General features: G+C 51.4%; 1 protein-coding gene across 2 annotated transcripts in view; it reads right to left on the reverse strand.

Annotated features, from left to right (window-relative positions):
* Positions 1 to 9,386: 9,386 nt before the first annotated feature.
* Positions 9,387 to 14,449, reverse strand: part of BAG3 (BAG cochaperone 3) — a 22,571-nt gene continuing 17,508 nt past the window's right edge. The window contains exons 3-4 of one of the 2 annotated variants that reach the window (XM_025880624.2): positions 13,776 to 14,180; positions 9,387 to 10,758 (exon numbers count right to left, since the gene is read on the reverse strand). In XM_025880624.2, coding sequence (XP_025736409.1) covers positions 9,940 to 10,758; positions 13,776 to 14,180 — 1,224 coding nt within the window. In that variant the 3' untranslated portion in view covers positions 9,387 to 9,939. Of the gene's footprint in view, positions 10,762 to 13,775; positions 14,181 to 14,449 lie in introns of both variants that reach the window. The other variant, XM_025880623.2, reaches the window with a different exon arrangement.

Consider the following 14,449-nt stretch of genomic DNA (forward strand, 5'->3'; position numbering starts at 1 on the left):
CAGAACTTTTTTTTTTTACCCAGAGTCACCTCAGAACTTGCATTATTTGGGAAAGAATCTTTGTGTGGATTCTTTTAATTATGAAAATGTAGGGCAAGGAGGCCCTCGTTGCCCTGAGTGGAAAGTGGCATAAATCTTTTTGAAAGAGTGGAGGAAGCCTGTCCCGCCCTTAATACCTCTTGACGAGCAAATCTGGTTGCCAGGGAGAAAGAGTGGAAACGTGTCTTAATAGTCAAGGAGCCTTCTGGAGGCAAAAATCTCCAGATCGCAGCCCTTTCTCTCTGAGATTCAAAGACGGGAAAAGCTGTTGGGAGAGACGCAGGGTCACTGACAGAAAGGAATACAGCATCTCCCGAGAGAAACTCTGCGAGAGAAATCAGAAATGGGGAGAACAGGGGTTTCGGAGTGTGAGGGTGGGAAGTGGGAGGGAGCTTAGAGAGGGTTCATGAGAGGACATACTTGGAGGCCCAGATGCCCACAGGTAAAAAAATGGTTGACAGTATTTGGCTGTGTTCTGTTAAAGTTGGCTAACACTCTTGTTCAGGTGAAGGTATTCGGAAAAGTCTTGTTATGGTGACAAGCCCCTCCTCAGCATCACACCTAGAGGGAATGTAAAGGGTCGATGTGCAGCCCAGTGGAGGGCTTCTCAGGGCCCCTCCTGGTTTTGCCACTTGACAAGTGCCCCAGATTCACAGGCTCCTCTGTTAGCAGAACACCTTTTGCACATCATCCTAGAACCCCTCTGAACCGCCATATTCTTTATGCTAACTAAACTGTTTATCGGTTTATATTAACAGGTATGTGAGTTTGCAATTCAATGAATTGGAAAGGTCCACATCCATTGCTCCCGGGCCTCAAGCCGGAGGAGCAGAAGCCTTCCCTGCTACCAAGGCTGTTGCCACCATCCTGAGACTTAATGAGGATCCCATGCCGGCTCCTGCACAGGGTATGGTTGAGGAGCAAGCTCTGGATCCACCTGCTGGGTGTATCTGTATAATCCAAGAAATCTTTGAACTCGCAGTGTGGAATGCGGCCCTAGGTGGAGGCCTTAGGGATCCAGGCCAGGTCTCTGCCAAAGGAGCAATGGCCTACCCAGCAAGGAAGGGCCCCCTTTCAACAGCAAAACTGAGCGTGCCTCTGAAGCAGTCACTAGCTGGTGAACGAATCATACCTGTTCTGTCTCCCTGCCTGCACCTACAGGAGGACCGACCCCCACCGATCTGAGCGCCCCCCTGAGGTTCTTGGACAACTCTGGAAGGAAGGGAGAAGACTTACCATGAAGACACTGGGCTTCCTGCTCCTAGGAACTCCTGCAGGTGCTCACACAACTAATTGGAAAAATTAGACCTAACTCTTGGAGCTGTGAAGTGTTGGCTGAAGCAGATCAAGCTAGTTACAAGGGGTAACTAAGTTGCCTCATTTCAAGACCCAAGAAAAGCCATCCCTGTTTCTTTTTCTGCCCACTGCCTTCTTCACGCATATGGCCCTGGGATGAAGCTGGTATTGTCTTCAGGTGCTCTGTCTTCAGGATATCGTGTCACGTAGACCTCTTCTCTTCCCCAGAGACTCTGCCGAAGGGACGGGCACTCGGTGGGCGTGTGTTGAAGCCCATGACCATGCTTCATCACTCTGGCCCTAGCCGATTTGACCAGGGGTGAGCACTGACCCGCGGCAGACAGTCCATGAGCTAGTCAGTGAACCGCATCACCTGGTGCTAAGCGTTGAGCTGTCAGATCTATGCGCTTGAACGTTTAACTAAGATATGGAGAGAATGAGATGTGGAGAAATTTGAACCTTCTCACACCGCTGGTAGGCATGTAAAATGGTGCCGCCACTCTGGAAAACAGCCTGGAAGTTCCTCAAAAAGCTAAACATTGAGTCACCGGGTGACCCAGGCATTTCCACTCCTAGGTATATGCCCGAGTGAAACAAAAAACATGTCCACACAAAAACCTGTACATGAGTGTTCACGGCAGCATTATTTATAAATGCCATGAAGTGGAAATGACCCAAATGTCCATCAACTGATGAGTGGATAAGTAAAATGTGGTCTATCCACACAATGGATGCCTTTCGGCAATAAAAAAAAGAAAGCGCGGACACCCGCCTCAACAGAGATGAACCCGGAAAACGTGACGCTAAGTGAAAGAAGCTGGTCACAGAAGATAACGTGTTATGTGATTAAACTAGATGAAATGACTGGGACAAGCATATCTATAGAGACAAAAGTACATTAATGGTTGCCAGGGACTGGGGGTGTGGGGAGAGTTAGGGGGAACCGGGGAGTAAATGCTCATGAGTATGGGGGTTTTCTTTTGGGGATGATGAAAATGCTCTAAAGTTGATTGTGGTGATGGTTGCACCACTCTGTGAATATACTAAAAAACATTAAGTCATATAGGTTAAATGGGTTAATTGTGTGGTATGGGAGTCGTATCTCAATAAAGCTGAAATTAAAAACACAAAAGAAGATATGTAGAGGAGGAATCTGTGAACGGTGGGAGAGGAAGCTAAAAGGTTCAGATATAAAGAGAGACCATGTGGCCATGGAGAGCCCATGTAGGTTCAAGTTCGGATTCTACAGAAGCTGTGTCCTGGGGAGGGACTGAAGGGGAAGTAGGGGAGAGAGGAAGGCCTTCTAAAGCTAGGTGATGTCCCTGCTACCAATGCAATTGCTGTCATCTCTGAAGACTCTTCTATAACCTTCCAGAACTCTCTGCCTCATACAGCTAGAAGCGGACCGAAGCACATCCATGTCCTCCAGAATGCAAGAAATCAGCTCCAACAGAGCCTGTGAACTTGAGAGTTAACTCCACTCTTACTATTATTCCCACACTGCACTGGTCGTTTGAAGCTAAGCAGTTTCAAGAATCTATCACTCATAAAGGGCCACATTCCTGGAGCTTGCCCACTGCGAATTGCCACATGACTGATGCTCAACCTGGTCCTTGCTGCTGGAAGCTTGTCTAATCTGTCCTACCCTTCCTGCATCCATGGAGGACCGGCACGAAGGCAGGCCTGTGGGGCTTGGTGCGGCTGAGCATGTCCACCTTCAAGGCTCTGGGTCAGGAGCTGGCTCTCACATGGGGTCTGTCGGCTCAACACCCCACCGCCTAGGATGGAATTTGCTTGCATTTTGCTTAGAGCTGTATCAAGGGGCATCCTTTCTATGCCTCAGTTTTGGCGTTGGAATGTCCCCCTCTGTCCTGACCATGTACACACCTTTGAGGGGCGCCAAGGGGTGACGGCCACGTTAGGCACCAACTGCCAGGAGCATCGACAGCCAGTGTGCCCCTCACAGCCCCTGTGTCTCTACTCCTTTGTGTTTGCCCGTAGTAAGTTCCAGCTGGTGGGAACATGCTGCTTCCGGGTCTCACTTTGCTGAGCCCATTCTCCCGGAAGGCCCATCTCTGGAATGGCCAGTGGTTACCAACGTGAGTGCTCCCCTGACGGCATCACGTCCTGATTCCAATGTCCTAATCGTTGGTGGGAGAGGAGAACAGAGTGCTTCCGGGATTGCTGGCAGTTTAGTTCAATGCCAGACCCTGGGCGCTTGGCTCTGTGCTTTCCTTCAGCACCTGCTCCCCTCGAGGCCCGCCCTGGTTTAGGGCTCAGAGATCTTGGCAGTAAATCCTGTTGCTTGAGGTCTTTTTTGGCCTGGGGCGGCAGGGGGGAGTGTCTCTGTTCCCTATTTCTTGCAACCATAAATTCCCTGGCTGGAATGTACTGTAGAGATGTCATCCAGACTCAAACAGGGAGGTTATAGAGATAGGGAGGGAGGGAAGAAACTGGCCTGGGGTGACATTGCCCCTCCCCCCGACTCTGCCCAGATACCATCTTGAGGTTGCAGAGCAGAAGGACCAACACCATGGATCTGTTCCTTGGCCCCTGTCCCCTCGGCATTGGGTAGTGTGGAGGGAAGAACGGTGGGAACAGTCCTCCCGTCACTGCCTGTCTTGGGTAAGCTGTTGTCCTCAAGATGAAATGCGTTACCCAAGTAGAGTCTGACACTCACACTGTCACCATTTAACTAAGGGAGCAGTTGAGGCTCAAAAAGGTGAAGAGGGTGCCGAAGGTCGCAGAGGCATTGAGCGAGGAGGCCGGGATGGGAACTCAGTCTGACACCAGTGCCGACTCACAACCACCACCCTCAAAACGTCCGCGACCACGTAGGCCAGTAAGAGTGCAGGGGTGACTGGGATGAGTTGGAGTTTTGTTTTCACATGGGGCCTGGAGGCATCTGCTGACTTATCTAGAACGGAGGGGCCAGGGGTTGGGGCACCTTGAAGGCAGGCCAGCTCTGAACTGGACCCAGTGAGGTGCTGTTGGCGGTTTGTGAGTGACAGGATGAAAGCCTTGGATGGGCAGGGGAATGAAAAAGGATTTCGGCAAGAGAGAGAGAATGGGAGCAGGCAGCCAAGTTCCCTCGGTCTGCCGCCCTTCTCCTGTTGACTTGCTCCGCCCCAAGTGGGGTCAAAGGAACCCAGGCCACAGTCCTCACACTCTCAACTCACAGCAGAGGGGGGCCCAGAAGGGACTGGGGACAGAATTAAATATATGCAGCACAGTGGGACTTGGAGCTTGCTAATTGGCTGCCCAAAGGCCAAATCTGGCCTACAGATGGGGTTTGTTGGGCCAGCTGGGTTTTAAAAAAACATTTAAAAATATTTAAAAATGGAGAGATCTCACATGAACAGATTTCCAGACTTTCTTGAATACTGGAAAACTCTGACAACGCTAGAGCCCCGTTCCTCCGTGGCAACTGTTCGTAGGGCCTGAGCAGCAGCCTGTGTCTGCCCCCCAGGCCCTAGCCCGCCACTGGGACGGCTGGCTCTGTCACTCCTCCCCCTGGTGGTGACCTCTGCAGCCTGCGTCTGCCCCCCAGGCCCTAGCCGGCCACTGGGACGGCTGGCTCTGTCACTCCTCCCCCTGGTGGTGGCCTCTGAGATTGCACCCCGAGGAAGGCCGGTGTTGTGACAGAGCTGATGTGGTGCTGAGGGAACCCCGTAGGCAGCTGTGCATGAAGTCTGGTGTTCAGGAGAAAGAGGGGATCAGTGACATAGACCCAGAAGTGACTGCGGGGTGGAAACTGGCAGCCAGTGACCCAGCTACAGCAGAGAGCATAAACAGTGTGTCAGGGTTGTCTGGAGAAACACAGTGTGTGTCTGTGTGTGTGTGTGTGTGTGTGTGCGCGCACGCGTGCGCACACTTTAGAGAGATATATTTTAAAGAATTGGCTCACATGACGATGGGGACAGGCAAGTTTGAAATCTGCAGGTCAGGCAGGCAGGTTGGAAACTCAGGTGGGAGCTGATGGTGCAGTTTTGAGGCAGAGTTTTTTTGTTTCCTGGAAAAGTTGTTGTGCTAAAGGCCTTCAACTGATTGCACGAGGCCCTCCCCCGTTATCAAGGGTAATCTCCTTTACGTCAAGTCAAATGACTGTAGAAATTAACCACATCTATAATATACCTCCACAGCAACTCTTAGACTAGTGTTGGATTAAGCATCTGGGTACAGTCACCTTGCCAAACTGACACACAGCTAACCACCACCCAGCGATAAGAGCAGGAGGTCGAGGCCTCGCTGTTTAGCAGTGGGCAGGGGAAGAGGGGGAGTGGGCAGCGAAGGAGCCCTGTTCCGCGAGAAAGAGAGAGGAAGCAGAAGAAAACCAGGGAGAGAGTGAAGGCAGGACTCCTGTTGGGACAAGAGAAGACCTTCTTGCTCAGCGACAGGGATGTGGAGAAAGCCCAGCCTCCACACGGGCAAGCAAGGACATCAGGGCAGAGCTCTGGCTGGAGCAGGCAGGGTCAGGGAGAGCCCGGCTCTGGACAAAGGCCCCTTCTTTCTTACCTGGGATGCTTTTTCCAATCCCCTCTGCATCTCCTTGTGCCACCTTCAGGCTGGCTTCCAGGTGCACCTGCAGTTCTGGCCCCGCTGTTCTGGGCTCCCGTGTCTGGAGAGGACCCCGTCCACAGGTCCTGCGGCTGCCTCCCCACCCTCTCCCTGAAAGCAGGATGGTCAGCACTCTGTGCTCTGCTCCTGGTCCCTGCTCGCCCTGCTCGGTGCCCTCCCCGGGGACCGAGGTGGCTCTTTCTGATCCCCATTGGTTCCTAGTGGGTGGCGCTGGACAAGAGGCAGCCTGAGTCCCAGGAAAGCAAGAACACACCCAAGTGCGTGCACACACACACAACCGGAGGAATTTTATTTCCAGTTTTTAAAAAGCAACAGAGCGTAACATGGCACATTCCGATCATCCTTACACCTACTTGGGGCTTACTACTGCTTTTTATTTTGAATCCCTTCTGGGGGCATCACCACGAATTTTTCCCACCCTGAAGGCCTCCAAGGGCTTAATCCAGCCCTGCCGCTCCGCCCTCCGCACTCACTTTTCAGAGCCTAGAGGAGGCCGCAGCACCGCAGGGAAACAGGGAGTGCTGCTTAGGAAGGGCAGGCCCAACACACAGAGCGTGTGCGCCTGCTGGAGCGGATTTGCGCCGCCTGGAAGCTCAAAACATGCTGGAACACGGAAAGAAAGGTATTTGCCTGAGTGACTCAGATATGTTCCAGCATTTTCCCACAGGCTCTTGCATATCCCAAAATAACTGCGACTCTGGATCCTGTTCCCTGGCATATGATTACATTTGTATAATGTTACAGAACAGTGGGCAAACTGGCCACTCTCACACAGGAGCTGCAGGAATGCACAGCCCACAGTGGAGCTCCATGCTGCACAGAGACTCAACCCCGTAAGAAGCGTGGACTCACCAGAATCATCCAGACCACCAAGAGGGGCCCTGGTCAGTGCCCACCCTCCATGGAGGGTGGGGAAGGCCCAGAGAAAGGAAACAACTTACCCACACTCAACACAGTTGGGGACCCTAAACGCCCATCAACTATTATTGATGCTTATTTTGGAATGTCAGTTGAGCCTTGGACACATAAGATCTGATCTTAAGACAAAGGGACTTGAAGGGTCTCCTGGTCATCCAGGGTACCTCTGTGCCCAGGTCTGCACAACAACATTGGAATTAAGAGGTTTCAAAATGGACTGCCTCGGGGAATTTAGTCTTGCTCAGGAAATGACTGGAGATGTTCAAACAGGTGGAAGACAATTGGGCCCTGGCAAACAGACAGAAGGCACGGAGTTCGGGGGAGGGAAAGTCTGAGAAGGAAGGTACTGTCCCAGGAGGGAAGGTTTCACAAAATGGCGGCTCAAGGGTGAGCAAGATCTGGACAAGAGGGGAGAGTGGCAAGGGCACACTCAAAGGTGGGAATGTGCTGGAGTGGTGCAGACCCTTGGTGAAAGGAAGTGGGGGGTACTCTAGAAAGTTCTGGAAACCAAGCCCAGGGACCTCTGAAATAAGTAATTTTTTTTTTAAAGATTTATTTATTTGACAGAGAGAGCACAAAGCAGGGGTAGCAGCAGGCAGAGGCAGAGGGAGAAGCAGGCTCTCTGCCGAGCAGGGAGCCCGATGCGGGGCTCGATCCCAGGACCCCGGGACCATGACCCGAACCAAAGGCAGACGCTTAACCAACTGAGCCACCCAGGTGCCCCTGAAAGAAATAAATCTTTTAAAAAAAAGAAGAAGGGACACCTGGGTGGCTCAGTCGTTGAGCGTCTGCCTTCGGCTCGGGTCATGATCCCGGGGTCCTGGGATCGAGCCCCGCATCGGGCTCCCTGCTCCGCGGGGAGCCTGCTTCTCCCCACCTCCCACTCCCCCTGCTTGTGTTCCCTCTCTCGCTGTGCCTCTCTCTGTCAAATAAATAAAATCTTAAAAAAATAAAAATAAAAGAAGAAGAAGATGGCGCACTGTGGTGAGACTGACGTGGCCTTTGTGGTTCCTGGGGGCAAGTCACTTCCTACTGCCTCACCCACTTCGTGAGGATGTTGAGAGTAACTAACATTTGCTACATGCCAGGTACAACTTCTGCTGCTCCACATGTCTCAATTCATTGAATCACTTTCCCCCGTCTTACAACTGAGGAAACAAGGAAGGAAAAGGCTATTACAAGAAGCTGTAACTGAACCCAAGAGTTCTGATTCAAGCCTGTGTTCTCCACTATGATGTTCTCTAAAGGGCACCTGGATGATTACACAAGCAGAAACCCCCCACAGATCCTCAGTGGATATCTGTCCCCCGACTCCTACAGAGACCAAGACAGTTATGTTAGTAAGAACCTTGCAGCCAGCCCTATAGCCAACCTGTTGCCCCCGCGCAAGACCCAGGGGCCACCAGCACAGGCCAGATAATTCCTACCCGGATAGCCAGGTACCATCTGATGTGAATGATTAAAAGTCTTCTAACTGTAGTAAAGGGCTATCTATTGATGTTTAGTGATAAAAATAACATCAGTCCAATTCATAACCACCCAAGGAATCTTCGTGTTAAGGTCCGTTGAGCGTAGACGCCCAAGTCACAAGAAGAAGTGGTCACATTCTTGATCTTTGGTTCATTTAAAAAAGTCCAGTAGAGGCCTTTATCCCTACTTACACAGTCAGGTTTCTAGAATCAACGGTATGTCATCAGCAGTCAGCTCGTACTCCCCACATGAATTCACCCAGGAACGATGCTGGCGGATTCCCATCGGAATGACTTCAACCTTTCTCAGCGGGCTAAGAGTGGCAACTCCAGGAGCGTGTATTTTTGTATGGCATCGTCACGCACCAATATTAACCTCAGTACAGTCCTGAGGAATCCGGCACGGGGGCTCTGTGTCAGCATGCTCTCTGGGGGTTCCAAGTTCTCAGGACTGTCCTTCTCTTCCATTTTTGATTTGCAAGCAATTAAAACACCAAAGTCTAGTGCGTTCAGAGGCTGTGGTCCTTCCCAAGCTTTTAAAAAACACGGGCATACAAAGAAGGATCTTTTTCCACCCACTGGCTTCTGAGAGCATCTGATCCTAACCCCTATGGCTTCTAGGAACCCGATCTGGGAAGATAAACCCAGCCTGGTTTGATGACTCAGAGAAATGTCAGATGAAGATGACCCTAAAACTCTCACAGAACACATTCCCAACCCCGGTGACCTGGAGCGCACAGAGCACTTTGGTCAGCCTCAGGCAACACGAGGGTGCATTTGAACCCTCCCAGCCCCTTGCTGAGGCCTGAGGCCAGGTGAGCAGAGATGCTCCCAGAGCGGCCACTGAGCTGGGCCAATCGGAAGAGGGACATTCCCATCACCTGGGTGCACAGCCTCCAGTATTCCCAGTTACCAGCTGCAACCTGAGGATGAAATGTAACAGACACGCCTTCTCTCAGGAGCCAGGCCCGGACAGAGGTTGTGGATCCCAGAGCTGGCCTGAAAATACAGGCGGTTACTGAAGCCAGGGAGACCCAGTCTTGATGCTGCCACTCCTCAAAACTTTAGAAATCACAAAAAACCATCTTGAGTTATAGTATTACTTTATTTTCCTTTTTCTAAAGGTGTAACATTAAAGTCATCCAACATACAGATATTCCTAGGGCTCCTTGCACATTTTATTCTATCTAAAGTTAGCTATTTTAGCTATGAGATGAAGAGAATCATCCCATTAAAAGGGCGACGTTTCTGAAAAATGGATTCCATATTTGTGCGATGGGAAATCAACACCCCATCAACCAGCCAAAAACCTCCTTCGGTCCAGAGCTCCACGAAGACAGCTTACAACCATGGCCGACACGTGGTGCCCGAGCACAGAAAGGGCCCCAACAACAAGCAATGGGGTTAAACTTCTGAAACAAGCAACTTATTTGTACAGAATAAGAATACAGAAGAAAAGCACTATTTTCCTTTTAGCCCTTTAATTAGTGTGTTTGGCCTCCACCCAAGTTACTGTGTACCAAGCGCCTACGAATAGTAAAAACAAACTGATTTCAAGTCCCTGAAATGCATGCAACTTAAAATTCCCTACCGCACACCAGCAGTTCCCAGGGCCCGGGTCTGCGGCGCGGGGCGGAGACTACGGGGCGGCTGGGTTCCCAGCTGTGTCTGCCGTGCCGGGGCTGCCCGGGTTTGCAGCTGCGGCTTCTTTGGCTTCTGGCTGCGGGTTTTCAGTGTGGGGATCTTCTCCGTTTCCGGCACTTTTCTTATTCTTGTCTGTTGCCATGGCACCCATCTCCACGATCTCCTGCAGTGGCCGATCAGTTTCGAGGGAGCTAGGCTGGAGTTCATAAACCTGGACTTGACCCGGGACATCTATTGCTTTCTGTTCAAGTTTTTCCAGGATGGTCTGAACTTTCCTGACACCATCTCTCCTGGCCTGACGGACGTCGGCTCGTCCTTCGGGGTCTACCGAATCCAGGGCCAGCAGCTCTTTGGTCAAATACTCTTCTATCATCAGGTACTTTTTGTCCGTCTTCTTGCCTTCAAAGCTGTCCACGGCCTGCTCCAGCCCTTGCACGTTCTGTAAGATGGCCTCTACTTTCAGCACGCCTGGGTGTTTTGGGGGCGCCTCAGCTTCCCCTGGTTTGGGGGGTGTGGCTTCGGCGGGGGCAGGGCCGGGGGCTGCCCCTTCTTCGGCAGCCACATTCTTGGGGGACGATGGAACAGCAGGAGGGGCGGGGCTGGGCGAACAAGGAACCGGAGCCGCCGAAACCTTGACTTCCACCCTCTCAGAGGTGGGTGGGGGCTTCTGGGAGACAGGTGGCGACCCCGCCTCCTTGCGGATCACCTGAATCGGGATGTGTCCGGGAAGGAGATCTGGTCCAACTGGGCCTGGCTTGCTTTCGGGTTTGTGTTCAGGTTGGGGAACAGGTGAAGATTCTCGATGAGTCATGGGCTGCTGAGAACAGGCAAAGGACACAAAGATATTTTTAGTAACTGGCTGAGAGTCTCAGGCAGTTGTTTGTAGCTAGTACGACTGACTATAAAGAAAACTGGGGAATGGCTTCAACAGTATAAAAGAGATTTGCGAAGCCAACCACATACTGTTATACAGAATAAAAACATGCTGTTCGTGTATGGGACCGAACCACTCATTTCCACTCATCACCCTGGACTGAGCGTCTGTTACCGCTCACTGAATTTTTCTGTAGATGGTATTCTTAGGGCAACAAAAAGAAAACCAATATAGTTTTCAAAAATGAAAACTCGCTCACCAACAACCTCGCCAACTGCCGAGCTAGTTTAGCTCCAAGCAAAGTCCTGCGTGACTCAGAATTTTGGTGAGGCAGCCACGGAGGAGTAACCGCCACACGACCCTCCCTGATACTGTGGGGATGGTCTCTGTTCCGGGAGGGAAAGGCCCACGTCCTGTTTCAGAAAAGTTGTAATCTTTTTTTTTTTAAATCTATGACAGCCTCGTGGTTTCTGCCCAGACCGATGTATTTTTCTGAGAGTAAGCAGGATGCCCAAAATAGTTAACTCCGGGAGAATTTCGTGGGGCACATCTGTGCCAACACTCAGCTGCGCGTCTCCACACTGACTCCTGGCTACCCAGGCTGAGGTGCTTTTTAAAGTAACTGCGAGCGATAGTTTTTAGAATGAGCTGTGCTTAAAACAAATATCTTGGCTCTCCTAGCAATTTAGCGAACCTCTCACCCCCCTTTTTATGACTGAAGTAGAGTTGACAGACGATGCTCTAGTTTAAGGAGCACAATGCGGTGACTCGACGGTTGCACACGCTCCGCAGTGCTCACCCGAGGAAGTACAGTCGCCGTCTGTTCTCATGATATTATTGACTACATTCCCTACACTGTACTTTCCATCCCCGTGATTTTGTAACTGGAAGTTTGTACCTCCTAATCCCCTTCACCTATTTTGCCCATCCCACCACCCCCCATGTACCTCCCTGCTGGCAACCATCAGTCTGTCCTCTGCTTATATGAGTCCGCTTGGTTTTTTGTTTGCTCTTTTGTTTTTTTAGATTCCACATATGAATGAAATCATATGGTATTTCTCTTTCTCCAAGTTATTTCACTTCACCTGGTACCCTTTAGGTCTATCCGTGTTGTTGCCAAGGGCAAGATTGCATTCTTTTTCATGGCTGAGTAATATTCTGGTGTATATGTCTACCACATCTGCTTTATCCATTCATCTACCGATGGACACTTGGGCAGCTTCTGTATCTTGCCTATTGTGAATAATGTTACAATACACATAGAGGTGCAGTTAGGATCTGGTGGCTACTTAGCCATCTGAGCGCCAACAACCCCCTTTCCCACCAGACCTCTTTTGCCAATGCAGACGGCCTCAACTCTGGCCCTTACCACTCAGGAACCAGCCACACACTCCTCTTTGGGTCTTAAAACAATCTCTGGGTAAGAAAAATGACTTTAGAAACTCTTAAGAGGAGTTGCTCTACAGCTTGTCGTCTTTGAAAATGTCAAGGTCATGAAAGCAAAGGAAGTCCAAAGAACTGTTCCGGACTGAAGGACCGAACCACGAAGGAGACTGAGGAGAAATGATACCTAAATGCGGTGCTCATGATCCCAGATTAGATCCTGGAACGGGGAAACCACTATCAAGGAGATTTGGAAGTGGACTGTGTATCAGATAACAATGTTTTAAGGACGTTAAGTTTCCTGATTCTGATCACTGTACTGTGGTTATGAATGAGATCTTTCTTAGGAAAATTTTTCCTGAATTATTTATGGATAAAGGGGCACAATATCTACAATTAGATCTCCAACAAAGAAACCACATGGACGATACATATGGAAATAAGAAATGGCAAAGCAAATACAGCAAAATGCTAACAGTGAATTTGGATGAAGGGTATACTGGGTTTCTTTGTAGGACTCTTGTAACTCCTCTGTAAGGCTGAAATATTTCCAAATAAAGAAGCTAAAAAAAGAACCATAGGAGGGTGTTATCACCATTTATGGTAAGACACCCTGCATTTGTCTATGAGGGGCTTTCCTTCTAAATATTGTGGCAGAGAACTAATTTGGCTGCTCAAGTCGGGGGGCCCAGGGCTGCTCAAGGCTCTGCTAAGCTACAAGCTATGAAAACTAATGACCTCCTCCTCCTCCTCCAGGATGTGCCCTACGAGTTGCCCCGGAAGGATGAATAGGTCTGTGCCTGCGACTTCACCAGGCTGGAAGGTTTCCCAGTCAGCCAGCCAGCCGGCTCATCATCAGTCAGGCAATGTGGTCCTTTACCCCAAAGGAGAGAGGTGTAAGACAGGTCCCTGTCGTCCAGCTCAGAGCTGAACAGGTAAGAAGAACACTTCTGGAATGCACCGAGTAACCCATACCAAGCCATAAGGGACTGTGATGGGATGCCATGAGGAAGAGGCGGCGGCTTCACGAAAGAGGCAAGACTGGCTGGTTCCTTGGAGGATGGGGAGAAGCTGGATTGTGATGGCATTTCAGGGAGCTGGGTCAGCAAGAGCAAAGGCACAGAGGTGGGAAGAACAGAAAGGGCTTGCCGAGTAGAGAAGGGGTATCTGTGAGAAGGCAACAAGCTGCCCGGAACACTGGAGACGAGGCTGTGGCTGGGGTGTGGAAGGGGTCTGAAGGGCCCTGAAAAACTGTGCTGGGTGCTAAGACGCCCGGGTCCCAGGTGTGTGAGTGACACTACACACACCGCCCAGCTATCTCCCCCCGGGGGTGGCGGGGGTTCTGCCCCAAAGGCAGCTGCAATGACCAACGAGCAAAGCTGCAGAAAGAACTGAGCATTCCCAGCACCTGTCCTGCATTTCTGCCGGTGACCGGCCAGTGTCAGGATCTCGCTTTCCCCCCGTAACACGTGGGAGCTAGTTAGGACCCACGGAGGAACCAGGGCACCCGCACATTGCTCTTGAGCCCCTGGAGAGACGCTGCGGGGGCCAGTCTGTGGACACCAACTCCGTACCTGAGGCCTGTCAACCACGGTGTGCACCCGGTGGGGCAACGGTGAGTGCCCCGGTGTGCTGCTCCTGGCTGGAGAGCCCTCCCGGCTGGATGCACCCCGGACGGGTGACCGAAATGGGGACGCCGCCGGCACGGGCCGGGGCTCCCAGTCGTCCCCTGGGGCCCGGTGGTACATCGGCTGGTAGGTCTGGTATTCGGCCTGCTGAGCCGGGTAGTGGGTCTTCTGGGCGTGGTGGAAGGAAGGCTGGGCGGCTGGCCGGGTGACATGCTGCTCGTGTATCACAGGGATGGGGATATAGCCCCGGGGGAGCTGGTGAGTGCCCAGGCTGCTCCTGCCGGCGGAGGAGAGCAGGCCGGCCGACGAGGACGCGGACGAGCAGTCCGAAGCCGCCGGAGACTGGGCTCGCTGCAAGACACAACGAGTGGAGGCGTGAGCGACCGTCTGCCCTGGAGCCCCAACTGTGCCTCCTTCATGTGCCTGCTCAGGGTAACACGTTAGGACTGTCTACCTGTAAACCTTTCCATCTCCAAAATGTACTGCTAGGGCTCGGGGCTCTAGAGCCAAGAGGCTGGCATTCCAATTCTTCCCAGCTCAAACAGCCTTTTTAAAATTAATTAATTAATTAATGAGAGAGAGAGAGAGAGAGAGAGAGAGAGAGAGAGAGAGAGAGAGAG

This window comes from Callorhinus ursinus, unplaced genomic scaffold (genome assembly GCF_003265705.2).
Source record: "Callorhinus ursinus isolate GAN/ISIS: 27379988/994484 unplaced genomic scaffold, GSC_fseal_2.0 scaffold20, whole genome shotgun sequence".
NCBI lineage: Eukaryota > Metazoa > Chordata > Mammalia > Carnivora > Otariidae > Callorhinus > Callorhinus ursinus.